General features: G+C 41.6%; 1 protein-coding gene across 9 annotated transcripts in view; it reads left to right on the top strand.

The window, feature by feature from the left end:
- LOC119164485 (phospholipid-transporting ATPase ABCA3-like) overlaps window positions 1-25,375 on the top strand; it is a 145,668-nt gene that overhangs the window by 59,613 nt on the left and 60,680 nt on the right. For 8 of the 9 annotated variants that reach the window (XM_075871856.1, XM_075871855.1, XM_075871854.1 and 5 more), the window contains 7 exons: window positions 690-845; window positions 5,021-5,258; window positions 5,831-6,019; window positions 6,575-6,756; window positions 8,151-8,282; window positions 20,958-21,098; window positions 23,289-23,412. In XM_075871856.1, coding sequence (XP_075727971.1) covers window positions 690-845; window positions 5,021-5,258; window positions 5,831-6,019; window positions 6,575-6,756; window positions 8,151-8,282; window positions 20,958-21,098; window positions 23,289-23,412 — 1,162 coding nt within the window. The remainder of the gene's footprint in view (window positions 1-689; window positions 846-5,020; window positions 5,259-5,830; window positions 6,020-6,574; window positions 6,757-8,150; window positions 8,283-20,957; window positions 21,099-23,288; window positions 23,413-25,375) is intronic. The other variant, XM_075871858.1, reaches the window with a different exon arrangement.

Here is a 25,375-nt window from a genome sequence, read left to right as displayed (position 1 = left end):
TAATTTCTCGTGGTTTAAAGCATGCTATCCATTACATGGAATCTGGCCTTGTACGAAAGCTTCTCTGACACAAGCCACTTTCAGTTTTATCAATTACACTGTAGTAATCCACAATTGAAACTTATCGAGTCGCATCTGACAATAAAAAGTATGCACTAGGTGGTTGAAGTACACACTAAGGAGAGGATATCGCTATCGCGTTCAACTCTTGATGGCGAAGCTTAAGGGTCCTCGAATTTTTTTGCTGTGCTAGTGGTATTTCTTTATGTTTATTTACATAGATCTTACTATTGTGCCTACATTATTCACGTTAACTTGCATCGTTCATGTTTTCAAATCTGCAACCCCGCTCCCCCTACGCAATGCCTCTGGGGGGCCTGCATAGCATTTGTAAGTAGAATCAATAAATAAACTGTCAACCTTCGCTTCTATCATCGGCATCAATGAAATCCTGACAGTGACAAGCATTGCGAATTGTGTAGCGTGTGGCGTCCAGTCATCTCTGGCGTGCAGCCCTCCTTTTTGGCAGCATTGAGCGTGTCCATGGTTTTACGACTGGATGGCACGTATGTTACCAACGCTACTGCTTGCCGCTGTTCATGTTTCACTGGATGCTAGCAGTAACTGCTTTGCACCTCGTTGAAAGGCAGTTGGACGTGTCGCTCAGAGTAGCACTTGTCTCTTTGCAGATTGCCATGCACAGGTTTCCCTATCCAGAGTACAACGACGACAACAAGTTCGACGTCATCTCTCGACTCATCGCCATGTTTGTGGTGTACAGCTACCTCGTCTTCTCGCCCATCTATGTTCGGAGGGTCATATCCGAGAAGTCGTCCAGAGTCAGGGTGAGGGATCTCGAGAAATTTTTCCGCTTTGCGAATGTACGTGTGAGCTGTGAGTCGCACTTTACTGTTGGTTCAGAAGGGGGGGGGGGGGGGGGATCATACTGTTTGTGGTGGCTCCTATGACCATTTAAATTGAGCATTTCATTGTGTACAGTGTGCATGTTCAGTGTTAGACAGTGAGTTATGTGCAAACGTAGTCTATGAATAGCACTCATTTTTGTCACGTCTGATGTTGTGGACGTCGCATGATATTGCACAAGCACAGTTCTGTTCTATGTGAAATGCAGAGTACTGCTGTATGGACAGCACTGCTCTATGTGAAATGTTAAGTTGTGCTTCTTCAGAGGCTGCACTTGTGCAAACCGTGTTGAGAATACAGCCTTGCGTGTCTGTGAATCGAGACATGCGATTCAGGGTGCTTACAGCCATTTAAATTCCAGAATGTTCAAAAACTTGCTTCCAAAGATCTTCATTGCAAATGAGCCAATGAAACGAATACAGAAAAAAATAGTTAAAGAAAACTCAATCACAGAAATTTGCTGACTACGTTTAAGGCCACCTCAATTATGCACAATGCATAGAAATTACTGCAAAACCTTGGTGATACGATCACAGCTTATACGAATTACTGTTTGCTGGCCTGAAAAACAATGTATGAAAATCTATGCTAGCTTTTTTGTCGCATGCTAATTTTCCATGCTTTCTGATGATACAAATCTGGGATGGTACGAATCTCTTTGGTGGTCCTGTGAGATTCGTTTTACCGAGGTTCCACTGTATGTTGAATCAGGATCACAACTAAAATTTCACGTGTGGAACTGCGGAAGGTTACCGATCGTTCCTTTTCAGGGAAGCGCACCCGATGTCCGAGACATTGCAATCAAATTGCTGACCACTATTTGCACATAATACGTGCCCACGTTTTTATTCGCGGTACGATTCTCGTCTCCTCAGTGTAGCGCAGCCGCCACAAACAGTTTGTCTTTTTTGTACCAAATTGCAATTTCGACCGCTGGCGATCGCTTAGGAAAGCAACAACGGGCATCGCGAATAGGCCTAGTCTTACGGTTTGGAATGTTGCCGTAGGAAGTTTGCCTGAGACATCATTAAGATCTGATTGGGCATCAAAAAAGTCGCACCCAAGCTCTCACCCATGAGAAGAAGGTGTGATACGAAAAAAATTGGTTCCAAATCTGCATGTTACACTGCAAATATAGAAAGACGATATTCTTGCGTCTGGAGAGAGTGAACAAAACGTTTATTTGATGTTCTGTGCAAGAAAAATCGGTGAATGGTATTCTGGAAGCACTGTGTTAGTGACTCGAGTGTGTAGCAGAGGCAAACAAGCGCATCGAGGCATGTTGGACACAAGCGCCATCTGGCAGTCATCTTCGAAAACAAAGGCGTCCAGCCCGCGAAGAAAGTGCGCGCCAGTCTCGGAGGTGATAAGGTGTAGAACGCAAAGCGACCGGCAGGTGCCATCACCATGACGTCGTAGTGAAGCATTGGAAACACCTTTTTGAGCATCGCGTTGCACTGTGAGCGCAAACCTACATTCCTTAGAGTTACTTGTGTGTGCCCCTTCTAGTATAAAGGCAGACATACAAAACTTCGAAGCATTGTTATGGCACCTCAGATTTGTGAAATAATTGCTTTTTAATTGACAATCGCACAACTGTGAACGCTAAACCTTGAACAATATTGTTGGGCGCTGTAAGTGGAATTGGCCGTTTAATGCCATTTAAGGTATCGTTAGGGCGGACAAACAGACAAATGTACAGACAGACACAGACCAAAATTTTTTTGCCAAAGTTCCCCAAAAAAGGGTACGTCTTTTAAATTGGGTGCATGACTGATAGATCAATGGCAACAAAAGCTTGCCAAGCCTGTTTAAGTGGCAGCGAAGGTGAGCCCGCGTCATAAAACGGTAAAGGTTTGAAATTTGCAGAGAAGGTGGTGAACGCAATATCCGTTGCAAGCGCGATAATGACGACGCCTTTCCTGACGACGCCTTTCCCGAGCGCATTTGATGAAAGCGCGATCTTACGTTTCATGCAAAGTGCGCATGGCCGGCAAGTGCTCAGAAGTGGCACGCCGGCACAAAGGCTTCTTTGTCACTTGGCGAACTTGGGAAACGCTGCCGCGATCTTTTTTCTTTTTCCTCCTTTCGTCCCTCTTTTTTTCTATGCCTCCCTTGTAATGCCCTCATTGCTCTTTCTTCAGCGGTGCACCTCCTTCGGGAGGCACACTCGCAGCCACTTTTGTCTGAAATATTTTCTGGCAACAGCGTTACCAGTTTAGTTGCAACTGGTACTAGCTGCTAACTGGAACTAGTTGCACTGGAATCAACCGGGACCAGTTGATTGTCAACTGGTCCCGGTTGATGTCAACTGTTGATGCCAGTTGAAACCAGCTGTATTCACAGTTACAAATTTTCACCTGGGAACCGTTATTTCAATCTTGGGGGACTGCACAGTAAACGGTATGCGTATACATGTAGTTCTCTCGGAGGGTTAATGAGAGTCGAAAAAGACTGCGTTGTAACTGGTCTTGCCCTCAATGAAATTTTCAGTTCCTATAATTGAGAAATAATGAAACTGGAGCACGGTGGGAAAATTTGTATTATTTATTTATTATTGAAAAATTCTTACAGGCCTTGGGTGAGTGGGGCAAGAAGCGTTGGGTGAGTGGGACATCGCGATAAAAAATGATCTCACATATTGAACGCATATCATACAGGTTGAAATGGAATGATGCCTACACGTGACTTCAGGAACACATTAGAAGTTTGCATAAGAATAATTGCAGAGGTAACATGATTACTAGAGTAAGAACAAATGAGGTACTTCTGTATCTTATACAATAGAAAATATGAGAATACAAATAATAATGAACTCCTAACCATTAAGGTTAGATATAAATAACAGGATCTTTGCTTACCGAGAAAAAGTTGTAACAGTGTAATTATAGGACGGCAAAAAAAAAAGTGGAACTTACTCCAACTCAAAAAGTATATCTTGTGCTTCGGACTCGCTCGGACTCGCTCGGACTCGGATTCACTCAGATCGACTTTTTGTACTGTTCACGTTGACACTGCTGCCGCCAACTGTCACTTTTCGCGTTTTATCAGGCATCTGAAATTTTGTAATTTCTTCATTTTTTGTTTGTTTATTCACACTTCTCTTAGTTTTCTTGTAGAAAACCAACAAGGTTGGGAGTGAACCCGTTTGCATGCGCCTTACTGAGGCCCTGATTTTTCTACAATCTCGGCTCCGGTGAAGCAACATGACTACAAAAAGAACATTATCAGCACACTTGGACATGATCCTTGGGCTGAATAGTAAAATATGTCATTCTGCAAGTGTAGCACGATTAACTTCAGTGACATAAGCAACAAGACAACAATGTAACTTTAATTAGCCTGCAAACGCATGCAATAATAAGGCAACAAGGCATAATACAACGAACTGTATCTGCATATTTTTCTTTTATACAATTTTAAGTGCGGAGCACTGTCACCCAGTGTCTCCGTCGCATGGTCATGTGGTGAGCAATACAGGCGTATAACAAAGCTAGCAATGCTCAAGTCAGTGTTAAAAATAAAAAGTCCAAAGTAACATAAACAACAAAAATAACCGAGAATCGCAGTAATTTAGTTGGCCTTGTTGGAACAATAGCTGTGGTGTTCAGCTGCTGACCGAAAGTTGCGGGTTCTATCCTGGCTGCGGGAGTCCCATTTCAATAGAAACAATATGGTAGAGGCCCGTGTGTACTGTACGATGTCTGTGCACATCAAAGAGCACTAGACAGCTGAAATTTACGGTGCCCTCCACCAGGGCATCCTCACAATCATATTGTGGTTTTGAGATGTGAAACACAAGATAAAATTGTAATTGTGATGATTTACCCAACACAGCGAAAAGTGCTCCTGAAAGGTTTGGCTGATACCTGTTCCGTACGAGAAGAGGTGCCACCACCTCGGCAAGGATGCGTTTGCCAAGCTAAGCGAATCACCCATGCCAGGCACTTGTCGGGTTTCATGCTAGTATAGTTGCATCAAGCACAGGATTTTAAACTACGCAGACACCTATGCAAGAAGGACATGTGTTTTTTTATTCAAATCGGCATCCCACTCAAAACTGATAACCTCTTGCTCTCCCGTGTTCGGTTTGCAGGAGCTGATGCGCATGATGGGCCTCACTGACTGGGTCTACTGGATCGGCACTTTTTCCAGCGGCTGGATGGTGCTGGCTGCCACACTAACGATAAGCCTGATCCTCTTCAAAATTCCCGTTGCGCCGCTGGCGGCGGTTCTCCTCTACAGCGACTTCAGCCTCCTCCTCTTCATCTGCCTCATTTACGCGACATCGGCCATCCTGTTCCTCCTCATTTTCACTGTGATCTTCAACAGCGGTGAGACTATTTCTCCTTTCATCGAACATCTCGGGCAGACGTGGAAAGTGGGCATTGGTTGATGGCGCACTGAACTGAAACTCGATGGTGTTAGGCTCCTGTTCAGTTGAGCCTGTTCAGTTGTAGAAAGCTAAGTGCTCCTGTTCAGTTGAGGCTGTTCAGTTGTAGAAAGCTAAGTGCAGAAATCGGAATACGAGCTCAGTATCTTTGGGCAATGCTAAGGAGAGCACAGGCAGAAGCATATGCCCTCATGAAACACTGACTAAATTACTCCGTCTTCGGTTAATGCAGTGCTGAACACCCCCTACAACCTGTTACTTTCTGCACCTTATATGGTGTTGCGTTATGTGCAGAATGAACCTATCATTGATTATGCATGGCTGTCATGCGATGCCATCGGCAACACATTGCTAAACATGTCAAGTTTTGTCCGATGATGTCGTGTGGCAAGGTCATGCCCATTTAGTGCACATTTAGACTCAAAACATACAGACATACAGTGAACATTTAGACTCACGAGACATGTGGACTAGATGTGTTAACTAAAAGATGCTCCTGTTTCTTTTCTGCAGCTGTGGTTGGTGTCATCTTCTCTACCGTGGGCTGGGTCATCAGCTACAGCCTGCCCACGTCCATCTTGGATCCGCTCGGCTCGGATCGCTACATGAGCATCAGCCGTAGCGCAAAACTGTCCACATCCCTGCTGCCGAACAGCGGCCTCTACTGGGCGTTTCGCCTCATCTCTTTTCTCGAAGGCCAAGGTCAGTTTTGAGAGCTCCCCGGTACTGAAGCATCTTCTTGTGGAAATGCTGTAAAAATGACTCTCATGAGACATTTACACAATTTTGTCAAAATACAACATGACTGGTTTTAAGAGAAATGAAATTTAAATACATGCTAATTACTAATAATTACAGAACCTCACACAAAATAATGCATTGCTTCATTTGCCTTCTTAGAATGTGGTACACTCAGACCTCAATATAACCAACCCAGATATAACGGATTATTTGATGATACGAAGTAAATGAAGAGTAGGTTCATCTTAGATACAATGATATGAATGTATGTTTATAACAAATTTTCGGATATAATGAAGTTTGTTGTGGCAGGTGTGACTTTGGTAAAATGACGTTTGAGTGTATCGAGTGCCTTATTTTTCTGGTGTGTGAATTTGAAGCCTTCATATACAGTGCAACATAACTAGACAGTGCATCATAACTAGTACTCCAGTAAGCATCATAACTCGCGCCTAAAGGGGATAATCTTGTCACAGTCTTATACTTTTCCTTCATCTCTGCTGGCCCCAATATCAGGGATTGGGGCAAAGTGGAGCAACCTGGGAATGGAGGCCGTGCCTGCGGACAACGTGACACTTGGCCAAATTATACTCATTATGCTCACGTCGGTTCTGATCTATGCGCTCCTCTTGTGGTACCTCGACAACGTGTGGCCCTTCCAGTACGGCATTCCAAAACACCCGTTCTTCTTCCTTCAGGTACGTAGGAAAAAAAACACAAGAAACTTGTTTTCATTTGTATACTCGTTCTGAGATCGCTTGCTGCGTGTAGTAAAATTTATTGTCTATATGTGAAAGTTTTAAGGTAGAGGGCATTCTTGGCATTTCACGGGATCGTTAATTGTCAACAAATTGGAAAACACGAAATAGCATACTGGGTAAGCAGAACGCTGAACTACAAACACCATTTTGTGGTTCCTCATTGCTTGTTTTGTAGCCTAAATCAGGTCAGCAGTGCTCGAAGAAAATCTTGAACTACAATCTTGATGATAAAGATTCCTCAGAAGCTTGCAAAATGTTTGTAAATTTCAATTTTTTTTTTACTTAGGACAAAGTAATGTGCTGGTAAGAATCAAGACAATTAAGTTAGCCTTAAGTTTTTTCAGAAAAAAAAAAAAATGTCTAGCGTGTATTCGCGCTTCGGTGGCATACGGTGTCATGTGAGTGCAGCATAAATGCAGGTATTAGATCGCGAAAATGCACACAAAAGAAAAAGGTTGGGAAAGCATTCATTTCTGCACCTGGAATGCTTAGCACATTTCATGTCAAAATGACCGCATTCAAAATGCACTTTACTTACCTGGAAAAAATCATTTCATAATGCAGCAGTTGGAAAAATGCCTCCGAACTGTACTGTTTTTGGAGACATCTGTCATTTTTTCAATCGCCAAGTGCAGCCATTAACGTACCATACTGAAACTGAAAGCTTGCCTTTCTATTTCCGCTTGTGTCACCCACTATGTCTAAGTAGGAAATGGGCAAGCATAACAAGAGATCCTGGCACTCGTCATCCTATTGGCTGTTGCCATGGCAACTGTTGCTGCTGTTGAGTGCTCACCTGTTGAGCCTTCTTCAAAAACATAAATCATGCATGAAGTCGGGAGTTGGATGAAATGCCATCTAGTCATGAAATGACATGGATGAAAGAAAACATATTCATAAAATATTTTCATAAAAAGTATTTTGTTTCAAACACATTATTCATGATCGTTTGTGGTGTGCAAAGCTGCAGTGCGGGAGCCTTGTTCATCTCCGTTGATCTGAAAGAACAAAAAGCTTTGCACGTTGATGACAGTGACAGTAAATGTAAATCAACTTTCATAGTGGGAAAATTATCTTTATGTAAAATCGGAACATATTTAATATTGTATGCACATTTTACTACATGACAAAAACTTATGTGATGTTTTAAGAACTGTTTTGTGCCCTTTTTTTACTAAACTTACCAAATAATTTAATCGATCTTGTCTGTGCCCAAAATATCAAGCTAACGGATTTCAAATACTATAACTGGATTCAAGTAGTACGGCACCATTCAAAAATGTTGCTCAAACTTTTTCCGTTGTCTGCGCGATTCCATTTTGCGGTGACAGATTATCGATGTCGCCAGCAGGATAACTCATCGCAACTGTTACCGCCGGAGTTCGCTTTTCTACAAGTCAAAGTGGTGGTATCGACGCGTTTACCGGCTCGTATGGAAACGGCTTAAGCCTAAAATTAGGAAGGTAAGCCGGTAAGACATTTGTATCATAGGTTCAGGGTCGGTCTGACGCACTTTGCACTTGTATGCTTCCAATTGCACACGCATAGCACGCTGGTTTGCGCTTTCAAGGCCATCTGCGGCAATTATTTGGATCGCGTTGAAGGAGCAGTGACACCAAAATTTGAATGCAATTTCGCTGTTACACCGCATTGGTGAGAACCTAAAGGCTCCATCTCTAGAACACGAGCCTCAGAGACAGCCAAGAAAGTATTTTAATCGTATTTTGAAGTTTCTGAAAGGGCCAAATTGGAAATCGAAGCAAAAAAGCTAGGAGATCATCGAGTGGAAACTGTTTGTTCACACCATTTGTTATGAGTTCTAGCCTGGTTGCTGAAAAGGTGCTCAATGTTGACAATGCTGATAGCAGCATTTGATGATGTACAGCCTATCCAGAGCCCTACAAATATAACATTGTAGTGAAACCCTCTTGCTGACTCTCTGTGAAGCATTGGCAGTGAGATAATTATCAACACACTGTATTCCTATTGTATTTTTATTGCGATAGCAATTATGTTGGCACTCGCGGTTGAATTTTGCCATCGCTGTCATGTCTCGTGTATGTGTCTGTATCTATATATGTAAAAAGGCATATAAACAAAGATAAAAAGGCAGAGCACACTAAGACTAAGACGCCACCGCATGGAGGAAGGTGCAGAGGGGTCTTTGCACATGCCACAGTTTGAAAAAAAAAGAAAGATCAAACAGCGTTGGCTTCTGCATTGAGAACATTTTCGGCGCGTCCCTCGAATATTAACACGTTACAACTATGACATTTGTTAGTCAACACTTGTCCTGTGTATACCTATGCGTTCTTCTCGAGCACCTTCTCTGTGCTGCTGTAACGTGCAGAAGGTATTGAGCTGCTTGTCGATCTTAGTGCGATATTCTAATTTTTGCTATCGTATTCATTGCTTCGCCGTACTGGCGAAACTGACACTTTGATACCACGACAGCAACGCGTCTGAGCAAATAGAAATAGAAATTATATTGCAGTTTGACAAAAGGCCACAAAATGATGCCACAAAATGTCGCTACAAAAAGTTGCTAAGAATTTCACTACAAAATTTCACTACAAAATGTCACTACAAAATGTCACTACAAAATGTCACTACAAAATATTGATACTACTGCTGTTGTTGCAGCCATAATTGGCTCTGGTAACTGGGTGTACGCAAGCGTTAAGAATCTATAGACAAACTAAAGCTCTGTACTGCATCATACTGTGTAGTGGACAGATGGCTACTGCGGTTCTCCAACGTGCACGATAGAGATTGGTATGCCTTTCTAACACAGCATTGCTTGACCTAAACATCACTCAGTAAATCGTGCTAGTTACATGTTACACATGTACACTGTTGCAGAACACCAATAGTATTTCACTGCTTCTTTTGTTGCTTCTCAACCGGCAAAATGAAGAGAGCAAAAATATTTCAGCGTGCCTAAGCTGTAGCTACTCCAAGCCCGACAGGAATCGTCACATCAGTTGGACGATGACGAAAAGAACAAAAATTTCATCTATCGAGGAGGTTCGTGTTGTGAATCGAGTTTTTTGAACTGATTCTTACACGCTTCCCAGCTTCTTCATCAATCACCACACTAGATGAGCAACATTGTTTGAAGATGAAGAAGCAAGCTCTCACAGCACTCAACACAGCAGGGGAAACAGTAGCGCCGATGTGGCAGAAACTGGCCAGTGATGGCACTGGCCTTTTTCGGTCACCTGATTGTAGCGTCTTTTAGCAAGTTAGGGAGATACGGTACGCATATACGGTACAGTATTACCAAAGTGCTCCTCCTTTCCCGGTTGACAACCTTTGGTCAGTGAAGGCACCTGTACACCGCGAAAGCTTTTTCAAAAATTACTCTTTGGTTGTCACCGCCCATGTCTGCTTGTCAGCCTACACATTGTCAATGAGACGCTTGTTGTTTGGGGGATGCACTGCGCCTCGGTATGGCACCTCCGCTCACATCGAAGCAGGGGCTTAGGCACACCAGGCTTGTGCCCCCCCCCCCCCCCCAAATTGTTTTCACCATGGCACAGAGGGCGAAAAAGGACCATTTCGAGGGACGCCCTCCCCGAAATGAAGTAGGTGCCCCCTTCCCTGAAAGAATTTCTGGCTATGCACCTGCATCGAGGCACCCTAGTCGCTAAAACAAGGAGTGGCAGAAGCACAATGAATGGGGAAGGACGAATGCTACCATACCACCTAAATGTACTCGTGCACCGTATTTTCCTATTAGGGAAGTGTGGTACGGTATTAACATAGTGCTCCGCCTTTTCCTGTCGTCGACCTTTTGCCGGAGAAGGTGCTCCAGCACAACGAAAGCTTTTTCAAAAATGTCTGCGGGGCTGTCAAGCCTCATTGTTGGCTGTCAGTCTATGCTTTGTTAACTAGACACCTTTAGTTAGGGGAATGGACTGTCACTGGAACGCGGAGTGGCAAAAGCACAACAAGCGGGAAAGGAGGAGTACTACCGTACTGCCTTACCATATTTGCGTACCGTATTTCTGTCAGTTGCTAAAGGACCTTAGTATTTGGTACTGAGTAGGCCGACTTTGTTGCAAGACACTCGAGTGGTTTTTGAAATGGAAGCTGCCTTTGGTCATAACGTACAGGCATATTGTAAACATTCATCTTGCACTAGGGCAAATCAGTTTTGTCGCCACTGTTAACGAGTCAGTTGTGACTGATTAAGAGCAAAAAACAGGTTCATAAATTTTTCTGTCACCACTCCTTTTAGTGTTGATGTAAAAGGCACAAATTAACGTTTAGACGGGTGTAGACACCAGTTTTAGTTGCCATAAAGCTCCGCATGTGAACAATGCTCACAGTTTGAACTTTAAGTAAATATGCGCAACTCTTTGAGATAACTGCACCATGTCGCTATGAGCCAGTTCATCAAATGGGGTGTCGGCTCAGATTTAGGTATAGCAGCCGATATTATGGTGATGGGACATGAACTGAAGGTGATGGAGGCGGAAGTGTGTGCAATACTTGGCCCTAAATTGACGTATTTTATCCACTGAGCTCTGCTCATGGAAAGCTGGTATGAGCCATGATTTACTGTGTTACCTAAGGGTGATTCATAATCATCTTGAAGCTGAGGAATGAAAGTTAGATTGACGGGGCAGTCACCATGGAAACTTTACCTGCAAGAGCAAAATAGCATAAACCTAAATGACGTTAAAAGATGCTACAGCCGACTAACTGTTTAGAATGCACATATGAATCGTTGCCTGAAAGCACAAGTTCGAGTCTCGCACTGTCATCAAGCATGAGTGCTTGTGTGGAATCAAGCAGACTATGAGCAGCTCGTTGCTGTCAAAACTTGTGTCCCATGATCATGATGAAATTGGGAATATTTGAAGTTACACCACTGAAAAGCTGTCAAGCTCTGCTGAGCCATAATTGAACTAAGGAACTCTGCAGTAGAAGTTGTGCTATATGAAACCCATTACAAAGAAATCATCACTTGAGAACTTGATGTCTACACTCTTTTAGAACTGGAATACTAAATGCATCAAATGCTTCCAAGAAAATACTTGTAGTAGATGTGGCGAGAGGCTAACAGTCCTCCACGTCCTCTTGGAGTGTCCGGAAGCTGAAAGAGAAAGAAATATTTTCCTTTAGCATACCGCTATCATCTTCCCTTACATCCGATTGTTTCTCGACGAAGAGCCGCTTTTTGATGCAAAATCAGTTCTAAGGTTTTTTAAGGATGCAGTATTGAATGTTTTTAGTCCAACACTGAATGTTTTTAGCCCAACAAGTTCATAGCGCATTCTCTGTTCAGAGGATGCCGCTGTGATAGCAGCTTTCAATGAGCCCAGGCCTCCATGCTCTTGTTTTAAAAGCTCTGTCGAGGCACTGGTGCTCCATGCCAAGTTTTTATTTCACATACATATCACTTTTAAACCATTTTTATGCCTCCATAGCACACAACATTTGTCATTGCCATAATTTTAATATATGTATATTTTTACGCACCTACAGCGACTGTTTTTTAGGCCCATTTACAGCCACGTCACATCTGTTTTACCCACACTGCACATCGCACAGTTCATTATCATCGCTCTGGCGCTCTTTGGCCATATCTGGCCCTTGCGCCAATAAACTCCACTAATCATCATGCTTCCAAGAAAAGAGGCACATTTGGTAACAACCAGTTAAGAAACGTGACTGCTAGTTCTTGTTAGAATTAGTTCAGCATCTGGGCCTGACTTGCAAGATTTGATGGAACAGGTGATGCAGTTAATATCTCGGACACTGGGATAGGGATTTGCATGGAATCTGGTAACCACCACTTGTCTTTGTCCTAAGTATGCTTAGCTGTTACTAAAAGACTGTCAGTGATAATTAAACTTGGACAATTACTAATCTTGTTCCTTTGCAAACAATTCTTAGATAACTTATTATGCTAACGTAGTGTACAAGAGCCAGTTTAGCTAAAGTGATGTTTTGTTGCAGTTGGCCTTATATCTATCGGCACAAATTTATGCTGGAATGTTCTGCTTCGATGTTACGATAACGTTGGTGCAATAGGGCTTTTTGACATGGGGCATTGTCAGCATGTGGTGGTGTGCAATCCTGTTAGGAATGCGGGCTTTTTGCATCCGGGCAGGGAGTGGATTAAGGGGCTTCGCTTCTGTAGAAGGTCAGTCTTGGCGTGGGTTCTGCTTCGGGGTGGACATCGGCAATGTTCGACGGAGGTACAATACAAAAGAATATAGACAGAAAATTTTGTTGAATGATAGCCCTGGAGGTGTTAGCCTGGCATGGTACTCTGTTTGTTGGGGGATGACTATGGCACATCCTCTTCAGCAGCAGTCGCTATGTTTGTGTGTGCAACTTGTTTATGCTAGTAGTATCAACTTGTGGCTCAAAGAGATTAAAAAGTCAACTCATTAGACGATTCGAACCTTCTGCATAATCAGTGTAACTAAACTGCATATGGCTGTAACCGATAATTTTTTTTGTAAAAGTTCTGTGATGTTCGGCAGATCCTTTCAACGTGCCGTGTTCTAGAACCAATGTTGGAAGTATTACTTTTCGTTTCTCGAAATGAATGCAACCAACATGAGTTGTGCACGCATTGGGTGTCTATCACTTGATTCTGTTATGTTAAAATTGAACAGGACTGACTCCAAAATAATGAACTACTCGGTTACTTGCTAATTACAATGAATTGCCAAAACTTACAAGAAACACCACATGACTTTGTTTTCTATCTTCGATTGTAATATCGAGTGCCTTGGTATTACAGCAGGCATGTGAATTTGATGCATACGTAGACAGTGCATCACAATTCACGCCTGAAGGGGATATATATGTAACCCAAATGACACCACATTTATGTAACCCAGATAACACATTCTATCGCACACACATGCACACAGATACATATTTCGGGCTCTGTGTCATGGCCTCAAATCTATCGGTCAGCTGGAGCACTCGGAGATGACATGCAGGCAGCACAAACAAAACTGAACCTTTACTGTTCGAAGACTAGCACCAACTAAATGTCTTGGTCCGTGGCCTGTGCTCTATTTATGTGGCACGGGCTGATGAAGATTGTCACGCATCCCCAGAATGGGCATATACTACTATAGTTGCTCACACACGGTCACTCACAAAGGGGTACTTAGGATATAATGTCTTGTTGCATTGTCCTTAAAAATTTAGCAGCATTTTCATGTGGTATATCTCACAGGTCGCCTTTTTCCATGGGTCGAGAAAGTGCCTGGCTGCATTGCACACCCAATCTTGTCTTCAAAATCTTTTTGCTATGAGTAGCAACAGCTACAAACATGAAGGACAGGTTTTAAGTCTTCTCTAGTACAAAACACGTTGAGAACAATAAAGAACCTGACTGTTTACTTTGTAGTTACTTTGCATTGCACACCCAATCTTGTCTTCAAAATCTTTTTGCTATGAGTAGCAACAGCTACAAACATGAAGGACAGGTTTTAAGTCTTCTCTAGTACAAAACACGTTGAGAACAATAAAGAACCTGACTGTTTACTTTGTAGTTTGCAATAAAATGTCAAGTCTGATACGGCAAATGCATACTAAGCAATTAGATTAGCTGTTATATACCTTCCTCTTGAAGGTTTGTGGCAGACTACTATTCATTATTTGGGAATGCTTGCCCAATGTGATCCACCGCATCCTTATTCTTCCCAACTATGCTACACACACACACACACACATATATATATCATGCCAGAGTAAAAGACACGACAAACTTTTTATGTGAAGCATACAGTCTTCATTTTTTTTACATCATTATTCCCAGTAGTGAAATGTTGCTACAGCAAGTGATGCTGTATTACTCTGTAGCTGTGCATAGCTGAAATCAGTTGCACGAATTTTTCTGGGAATTCTGTCAAAGGGACCCACAACCAATATTTATGGTACCCGTTTTCTTAAGTGCAACGGAAAGCTTACCGGTCTGAGCTTGTAATCACGGAATGGTAACGCAGAAAACATTGTAGAACATTTATAGTCGGAATTTTTCTATTTGCGGCGATTATGCTGTCTTAAAAAGACATGCTGCAAACAGTGGATGTGATCGCGATAGCGATTACATGCTAGTGTAATGCCAGCAGTGGTGAAGAGTGAAGCCCTAAGTACAAACACATAATTTCATGTTTGTCAAGACTGCAGTCCCGCGACTACTGCTTTCTAGCGGGCTAAATCATTTTACAACAGTTACAGCACTTTTTCTGGGCTTTTTATGCAAGTATTTTTGGCATTGCACAGGTTGTTTTTCGACTTTAGCGAAGTCAAGCTAAGCCAAGTCTTCGAAAACGAAACGACGTGTTCACACAGGATCGACAATTCAGGCATAGTAGTTCACGTGCTGCCGTAGTTGGGCGGCTTTGATATGTCATCGCTTGACAACTTGAGCGAGTTAGAGCAACGAATTTTGGCTCGCATACGAGCGCAAAACTTGGACCCCTATCAAGTAGCGCCAGAACGACGTGCATCGATGGACGACAGCACTACTGACGAATCTGATGGACCGCCATCAGCAGCAGCACGCATGAAGTGGTAGCAACTCTCCGCAGAGCAGTATGTCGCTGGCATTTTGCGTGCCGCAGCGATTGCATTCACAAGTTCACATGGTTCTTCCAACGCGCCCGACGCGACAAGAATCGAGCTGCCCTGGAAACGCTGCACAGGCGCGCGCATGTCCAACTACACCTTGTGTCCCTGCAGAGGCCATGAAAGCAGCGTCTCTTTTTGCTCTACTTCTTTTACCTCGTAATCCGCACAGAAACAAATGAATATGAACAATAACATACATATTCGAAATTTAAGCCCTTATTCCGGTGCGCTTTAAATAAACGCTGTAAAGTTATTATGTCTTTATATGTGTGGTTGATAGCTCTTGCGCTAGGAGTGCGACATGTTGGTTTGGTTACTTTTGAACGCAACTTAAAAATATATATCTTATTCAGATTGTGAAAAGTAGGCTGTTACCTGTAACTATAGTTCATGCTCTTTTCTCTTCCACCGGAATCTAATCACCCGTTCAGGCCAGTTGTGGGTCCCTTTAAATCTACAACTTCCTTGCATGCTTCAGAGCTCTCCGCTCATAAATGTATTCCTACATACATTCCGAGTGCTCTGTGTCATGGCCTCAAATCTATCGGCCAGCTGGAGCACTCGGAGATGACATGCAGGAAGCACAAACAAAACTGAACCTTTACTGTTCGAAGACTAGCACCAACTAAATGTCTTGGTCTGTGGCCTGTGCTCTATTTATGTGGCACGGGCTGATGAAGATTGTCACGCATCCCCAGAATGGGCATATACTACTATAGTTGCTCACACACGGTCACTCACAAAGGGGTACTTAGGATATAATGTCTTGTTGCATTGTCCTTAAAAATTTAGCAGCATTTTCATGTGGTATATCTCACAGGTCGCCTTTTTCCATGGATCGAGAAAGTGCCTGGCTGCATTGCACACCCAATCTTGTCTTCAAAATCTTTTTGCTATGAGTAGCAACAGCTACAAACATGAAGGACAGGTTTTAAGTCTTCTCTAGTACAAAACACGTTGAGAACAATAAAGAACCTGACTGTTTACTTTGTAGTTTGCAATAAAATGTCAAGTCTGATACGGCAAATGCATACTAAGCAATTAGATTAGCTGTTATATACCTTCCTCTTGAAGGTTTGTGGCAGACTACTATTCATTATTTGGGAATGCTTGTCCAATGTGATCCACCGCATCCTTATTCTTCCCAACTATGCTACACACACACACACACACATATATATATCATGCCAGAGTAAAAGACACGACAAACTTTTTATGTGAAGCATAAAGTCTTTATTTTTTTTACATCATTATTCCCAGTAGTGAAATGTTGCTACAGCAAGTGATGCTGTATTACTCTGTAGCTGTGCATAGCTGAAATCAGTTGCACGAATTTTTCTGGGAATTCTGTCAAAGGGACCCACAACCAATATTTATGGTACCTGTTTTCTTAAGTGCAACAGAAAGCTTACCGGTCTGAGCTTGTAATCACGGAATGGTAACGCAGAAAACATTGTAGAACATTTATAGTCGGAATTTTTCTATTTGCGGCGATTATGCTGTCTTAAAAAGACATGCTGCAAACAGTGGATGTGATCGCGATAGCGATTACATGCTAGTGTAATGCCAGCAGTGGTGAAGAGTGAAGCCCTAAGTACAAACACATAATTTCATGTTTGTCAAGACTGCAGTCCCGCGACTACTGCTTTCTAGTGGGCTAAATCATTTTACAACAGTTACAGCACTTTTTCTGGGCTTTTTATGCAAGTATTTTTGGCATTGCACAGGTTGTTTTTCGACTTTAGCGAAGTCAAGCTAAGCCAAGTCTTCGAAAACGAAACGACGTGTTCACACAGGATCGACAATTCAGGCATAGTAGTTCACGTGCTGCCGTAGTTGGGTGGCTTTGATATGTCATCGCTTGACAACTTGAGCGAGTTGGAGCAACGAATTTCGGCTCGCATACGAGCGCAAAACTTGGACCCCTATCAAGTAGCACCAGAACGACGTGCATCGATGGACGACAGCACTACTGACGAATCTGATGGACCGCCATCAGCAGCAGCACGCATGAAGTGGTAGCAACTCTCCGCAGAGCAGTATGTCGCTGGCATTTTGCGTGCCGCAGCGATTGCATTCACAAGTTCACATGGTTCTTCCAACGCGCCCGACGCGACAAGAATCGAGCTGCCCTGGAAACGCTGCACAGGCGCGCGCATGTCCAACTACACCTTGTGTCCCTGCAGAGGCCATGAAAGCAGCGTCTCTTTTTGCTCTACTTCTTTTACCTCGTAATCCGCATAGAAACAAATGAATATGAACAAGAACATACATATTCGAAATTTAAGCCCTTATTCCGGTGCGCTTTAAATAATCGCTGTAAAGTTATTATGTCTTTATATGTGTGGTTGATAGCTCTTGCGCTAGAAGTGCGACATGTTGGTTTGGTTACTTTTGAACGCAACTTAAAAATATATATCTTATTCAGATTGTGAAAAGTATGCTGTTACCTGTAACTATAGTTCATGCTCTTTTCTCTTCCACCGGAATTTAATCACCCCTTTCAGGCCAGTTGTGGGTCCCTTTAAATCTACAACTTCCTTGCATGCTTCAGAGCTCTCCGTTCATAAATGTATTCCTACATGTTGAATTTTGAGCATGTGCTATGACATTCACTTTACGGTGTGAAAGCACAAGCATTGAAGTCCATTAAACAGGACCATAGTTTTTTGTACACCCCTGAAACAAGCTTGCTCATTCGTGAAGAAGGCCAAGGCATTTGCATTTTGGTAATGTCACAGCTCTGCACACTGCACAGATGCTCTAGACATTTCAGAAAACAATTTCACTTAAGAAATTATTCTAGCAGTCCAGCGAATTAAGGAGTGAAAGGAGTGATTGCCATGTTTCAATCATCAAATGCGTCAAACTCGGCAGTTACATCATTGTTGTAAATGATTCTCGTGCCTACGTTTTCTTTGAGGACTGGCGCACAAATTCTCACCACAACTTCATTTCTATGTCTTGGTTGTTTAGGGGCCTTTTGCGGCATCTGCTATGGCCCACTCAGTGTTTTTCGTACACACAAGCGTTCTCTTGATGGCACTCTTCAGTACGACATCCAGAACACCTGCCAAAATCCTAGAGCGAGCACTCGAGACTGCAGAAAGTTAAACCTGCCGCTGAAGCAAGGGAACGCTCCGCAGGAGGTCACGCGAGAAGCCCTTTATGTACGCGCCGTGTAAACCAGTTCGAAAAATTATTTCTGCTTCCGCTCTACATGTTCCTATGACGACCTTGGCAGAACCTGCGAAGCACTACCATGATGTTGCTGACACAGTAATGGCAGTGACTTATGCCGCTCGTTTTGTGTCCTCACTAACTTGCAGCGTGGCAACAATCCAGTGGCAGAGCCTGTGACTCTGAAGCGACCAGTGGAATTCGCAACCCTGCTCCAGAAGAATGATTGATTCACCGTCATAGAGTTTAAATAGAGATGGGGATCTTAAAAGCATTCTTATTTCTTGATCCATCTTCATGAAAATTTTTAAGTTTATGTACATGTATGTGCTGATTTGAAATGTACAATTATTTTTGTAGCATAAAGATAAGTTGGTAAAATACAAGATATTTTATGTGCTTTTTGAGGAGCAAGATTATTTTCTAGACTGAGAGAGTTACAAAGTATATCAGCATATCTTGATCACCAGGAATCAGAACTGAATGTAATACAATTAAAATGGATGTTTTGAATGCACTAAAACAAAAGATGTGGTATGTTAAACATTGGCGAATGAAATCTCTGCTTGAAACTGACGCACTTAGAAACGTTCAACGTACCATAACATTTGGTCAAGTGTGTTTAAAGCATTCTTTTTTTTGGTGCACTGCACCCAGTTCTATTTTCACATTATTGTGATAAGCTGGTTTAAATTGTAACTATCTCAATAAAAAAATATTGCCCCACAGAAGGCACATGGGATGTATTTTATTTAATCGTCATGCTAGAAAAATAATTTCATAATTAAAATCAGTTCATCAATATATAGATGCTCCTAAGTTTCGTCGAAATTGATCAAGAAATAAAAAGTTTGAATACCAGCGTTCCCTGTTTAGGGGGCGAAATACAAAAATGAAACTATGACTGTTTTTTTTTTTAAATGAACATTTGATCAAGAAAATGACTACAGTAAAGTTGGGAAAAAAGTAATATATCATCCTAAACAGATTTAGGGTTCAATTTTGATGTTCTTTTAAGAAGCAAAGCTTTTTTGCTTAGAGAAATTGTTTGTTGCTCAAAGTTTCTGAAGTTTTCTCGTGCTTTTCATTAGCACAGGTGTTTCCTGCCCTCCTGAAGTAAGTGTTTCACGGTTGCCTACGACAGGCAGCTGCATTGCTTTTTTATGTAAATTTTGCATTGTTGAGTGTGTACGTATGGGTTTAAGAACTATTCACTCTGTGCCATTATGAAAGGGAACACCAGTTTCGTGCCTGAAATAAAAAATTTTGCTGTGCCTGTGCGCAATGAGAAAGATATCCGTGAGTTAGGTTGACAGATTCACTAACATCAAAATAATTCAATTCGTCAAATAATTCAACAAGTGGCAATGCGTATAGTTTTGAGCTGTACATTTGCAAAACTGGCTGCTTAAAATTAATGCAGTGTAGTGTTTCCTTTCATATTGGTGAAGAATGTGCCCTATGGTCTTGTATTTATGCTGAGTCTACTGTTTTCAATGTACCTGCTCTGAACGTTGAAATGCATCACATTGCACATCAACACATCAGTTGTGAAAATGGGAGCACGTTTCTATCACCTGTTGTTTCCTCATTGCTACTAGCACTTTGGAGCTTTGTGTTAGACTTCAGCTCCTACATAAAGTAGATATTAAGCTTTTTTCACAAATGTATAAAGAAAAATTGGCTAGTATGCTACTGACCATGAAGCATCAACATTACTGACGCCTTCTTGCTGTAGTATGGAAACATGTACATGCATTCATCACACATACTCACGAATGCTTGAAGTAACAATCATCGATCTGGTAGTGCATTTCGGTGCCAAAAACCAAAAAGTATGTAATCCTAGCATTGGCAGCTACTTTTCGATGGACTCAAAAGTTTCGAAACCTGTGTGCTTATATTTTGGTGCGCATTAAAGATCTTCAGGTGGTCGAAATTTTCAGAGCCCTCTACTATGGTGTCCCTTGTAATCATATTGTGGTTTCAGAACATCGAAACCTCAACAATTACGATTACCAAAATGGATAATGAGCCATAATGATGAAAGCACATGGCTATTGAGGCTAATGGATAATAAATCAAAGGAATGTTTATGAGGCATCTTTTGTAATTTTAGGTTAAATTGACTGTGGTAGCCATATAAAAATGGACTGAGAAATAATTTGCTTTTGAATCTGTAACTTTGCAGTGTAGCTTCGTGCAGTTATGTTTAACAAGAATGGGCCCCTCAGACTTTCAGATCTTTCTTTCTTTCCTTCAGAAGCACACAAAAGCTTCGTGTTGCACAATAAAAGTTGCATGTCCCAAGGAAGTGTGTAATCATTTCCTCGGTGCCTCTTTAGAAATCGTACTGGTACACGGAACTGGACCATGACAGCGAGATGGAACGAGTCACTGGCGATACAGGCAACACCGATGAAAATGTGTTCGAGCCACCGCCACCGGATGCGCACACCACCATTGCTCTCTCCCATGTGACCAAGGTGAGTAGGGCTAGTGCAAGTGCCAAAACTTCATTCAATTGACATTGACAGTACCCTGTAATAATTGAGGAAAGCCATCGAAACGTACAAATACTTTAAGAGAAACAGCAAGGGACGAGGAACGATAAGGCCACTGTTCATTTCATTGATGCATTACTTTTGAGCACATAACTATAGATTCATTTTCCAGACGTGGCGGCTTGATTGTAAAAATGGAAATATTTCTGTTGTCATGTGAGTGGTTCAGTTCTCGAGCTTCCATTGTGCATGTACTGTGATTCGGTAGTCAAGCTTTCATTGAACACGTACAGTGATACAGTTCTCGAGCTTTCATTGAACATGTACAGTTAGTCAGTACTCTAGCTTTCAGTGTCAGATTTGGGTGCATGTTAATCCCAGGTGGTCAAAATTTCTGGACCCTTCAACTACGGCGTCTCTCATAATCATATGGTGGTTTTGGGACATTAAACCCCACATATCAATCAATCTAGCTTCCAGTGAACAGGTATAGTGATTTAGTACACGAGCTTTCAGTGAACATGTACAGTGGTATAGTATTCAAGCTTTCATTGAACACGTACAGCGATTCAGTTTTCGAGCTTTCATTGACCATCTACAGCGATTCAGTACTCGAGCTTTCATTGAACATGTACAGTGATTAAGTACTTGAGCTTTCATTGACATTTACAGGGTATCAGTACTCAAGATTTTATTGAACATCTACAAGGGTTCAGTGCTTGAGCTTCCATTGACCATGAACAGTGATTTAGTACTCGAGCTTTTGTTGACCATGTACAGTGATTTAGTGCTCGAGCTGTCATTGACTATGTACAGTGATTCAGTACTAGAGCTTTTATTGACCATATACAGCGATTCAGTACTCGAGCTTTCATTAAACATGTACACTGATTCAGTTCTTGAGCTTTAAGTGAACATGACAGTGATATAGTACTCGAGCTTTCATTGACCATATACAGTGTTTCAGTACTCGAGCTTTCATTGAACATGTACAGTGATTCACTTCTCGAGCTTTTATTGAACACGTACAGCAATTCAGTTTTCGAGCTTTCATTGACCATCTACAGTGATTCAGTACTCGAGCTTTCAGTGACCATGTACAGTGATTTAGTTTTCGAGCTTTCATTGACCGTGTACAGTGATTCAGTACTCGAGCTTTCATTGACATTTACAGCATATCGGTACTCAAGCTATCATTGAACACCTACAGTGGTTCAGTCCTAGAGCTTTCATTGACCATGTACAGTGATCCAGTACTTGAGATTTCGTTGAACGTATACAGTGATTCAGTACTTGAGTTTTCATTGACATTTACAGTGTATAAATACTCAAGCTTTCATTGACCATGTACAACGATTCAGTACTAGTTTTCATTGACCATGTACAGTGATTCAGTACTCGAGCTTTCATTGAACATCTACAGTGATTCAGTACTCAAGTTTTATTGAGATTTACAGTGTATCAGTACTCAAGCTTTCATTGAACGTCTACAGTGGTTCAGTGCTCGAGCTTTCATTGACCATGTACAGTGATTCAGTACTCGAGCTTTTATTGACTTTCATAGCGTATGAGTACTCAAGCGCTTTATTGAACATCTACAGTGATTCAGTGCTAGAGCTTTCATTGACCATGTAGAAAGATTCACTACTCGAGCTTTCATTGACCGTGTACAGCGATTCAGTACTCGAGCTTTCATTCAACATGTACAGTGATTCAGCACTTAAGCTTTCAATGACATTTACAGCAATTCAGTACTCAAGCTTTCATTGAACATCTACAGTGATTCAGTGCTCGAGCTTTCATTGAACATTTACAGTGATTCAGCACTCGAGCTTTCATTGACCATGTACAGCGATTCAGTACTCTAGCTTTCATTGAAAGAGCGCTCATTGAACATGTTATTATGTATATGGTGGCATTAATGGGAGAGTCTTTCTTCAATTTTTTCCATCGGCATCAGCATGCACCACTTTACAACTGATTTTATGTTTGTCACTTATTGAATGTGGCATATTTAGCAAGTTGAATTCAAATGAGTTCATTTTCTCGTTAATTTTCCTACGTCTTTATAAAGTTTATTCTGTTGTCTTTTTCATTGACATTATTTTTCACTGCTTATAACTAGTCTTATCTCTACCTGCATTGTTGATCAGGTTATCTTTTGCTTTGCAGAAATTCCGAGGCACCCTCAAGAAGGCTGTCGATAACCTATCTCTGGAAATTTTCGATGGCCAGCTCACTGTACTACTAGGCCACAATGGCGCCGGAAAAACGACCACCATGAATATGATCACAGGTGAGAGCTGAAAATTGGGTTTTCTTAACCGGCATCGAAAGTTTGCCGAGCGTTGATGTACACTCAAACCTCGATATAACGAACCCAAATATAAGGAAATATTGGTTATCATGAAGTAAATGCATAATAGCCTTGATAATAACTGTAGTGTTAGGAATACACCTTTATAGCAAATTTCGACATATAACTAAGTTATTTTCGTGTATGATGCAACTGTTATAATGAGGTATGAATGTAAGTGTGCACTGGTCACCTGCCAAAGTACAGATTTTTTAAAATTTTCTAGTTTTCACATGTTTGCCCGGAATGCACAGAAACTAAGCCTTCTTGTAAGAACTGTACAGGGTGCGATGTAATTAGTTCTTTGTACCCGTCATGTTTTTTTCCCTGTTCAATTGTAAAAACTGTGCATGCTTTATTCAGATAAGAACTGAACTTCATACAGAAACTCTTGTGTACAGGGCAAATGAAAATTGCCTTGCTCGTGAAAGATTTTGTAGTATCAGGCAAACTTCTTTTTTACTTTACAAAAGCTTGCTGAAAACGTGGGATTACGGTTGATACTTGCTCATTGTGCTAGCGTATGGATGGACACAGGCTAAATGATGAGGACTTGCTTGAGAATTTGGCTTGGCATTCTTGATTTCATCGCTATCATTTTTTAGGCTGTAGCTTTAAAAGTCGGGACAGTGGCAAGCCGAAAAAGAAAAACAAGTGACACTTTTTAGAAATCGTATCGAGCATCAAGGTCGTGTTTTGCCTTGCCAAAAGCATGGCTTTGTCAAATTCTGATGTCTCAATGGTGATAAATTCATTGGTCCACCTTTCGGATTGATGGCATTTGGAGGTACATGTACTACTTCTGAGAGAAAGGTGTGACACTGCACCTTGCCAAAGCAAAATCTTTCAGCAAATTTATCATCTGTTTACGTCACTGAAAAGTGGCTGTGACTCCTACAAAGACAAAGGCCTTGCTGAGGTAGCTTAAAGGGACTCTAGAGAGAAGCAATAAATTTGTTGAAATTGATAAATTGTGCTGTGAGAACTGTAATGTCATTAAACCATCATTGGTATTTTTATAGAAGAAGGAAATTAAGTCTGAAGTTTCATTTCATTAACGCGATAGCGTTAAAGAGCTAAAGGTACCGTTCAATATAAACGGGCAAATTTTTATCCTTTTATAAAGGAATTTCAAGGGTATAACTTGCAAGTTCGATATACCCGAAAATTCTATATGTGTGGGTTCGATATAATTATGTTTGACTATATTACTATTAAATGTTACTCGGTGATTTGGAATCTGCAGAAGAAACTGAACAAGCATATTAAATTTCATTACGTTCAACCAACTATAAAAAAAACTTGCTTCTCACTTTTTGTGCTGTTATGATATAAGAAAATTTGGAAGCATAAAATATGTTTGGACGGCACAAGACTGCTAAGGGATTTGTGTTAACATAAACTAAAAATAAAGTTGAGAAAGAAAAGTAGGAAGCAGAAAGGTTGTGAAGCAATAGATTTTGCAACTGATATTTTTTTTTCAACCTTTTGTATCTTCGTTTGTAAACGTGTGTCACACAGGTCCCGTTAATTAGGGAGGCGATCGCCGGGCTAATTCCAAGGGCCGAAGTATCGGCCCCCGAACCGCACCATGAAAGCGTGGACAATTTAGAGGTGGTCCTTTTTGGCGCGCCAGCGGACGCCGGCTGTGGCCCAAAGAACAAGTCAAAGCCGAGAGTTGATAAACAAAACAAAAATTATATTCTCAAAAATGGCAGATCGAAAACAATACACAAGAATGCACCTCCACAATAGTTGAGTACAATATGTCACCAATCAAACAACGTACTACACAGTACAATCAGCCACACTCGAAACAACGGACACAGACAACAATACGCACTACAATGCAGTCGCATGCATTGAACAACCAAGACACTTAAAGACTAAAGAGATAGGAAAC

The sequence above is a fragment of the Rhipicephalus microplus genome, chromosome 8 (genome assembly GCF_043290135.1).
Source record: "Rhipicephalus microplus isolate Deutch F79 chromosome 8, USDA_Rmic, whole genome shotgun sequence".
NCBI lineage: Eukaryota > Metazoa > Arthropoda > Arachnida > Ixodida > Ixodidae > Rhipicephalus > Rhipicephalus microplus.
This window is presented reverse-complemented; position numbering and strand designations above follow the sequence as displayed.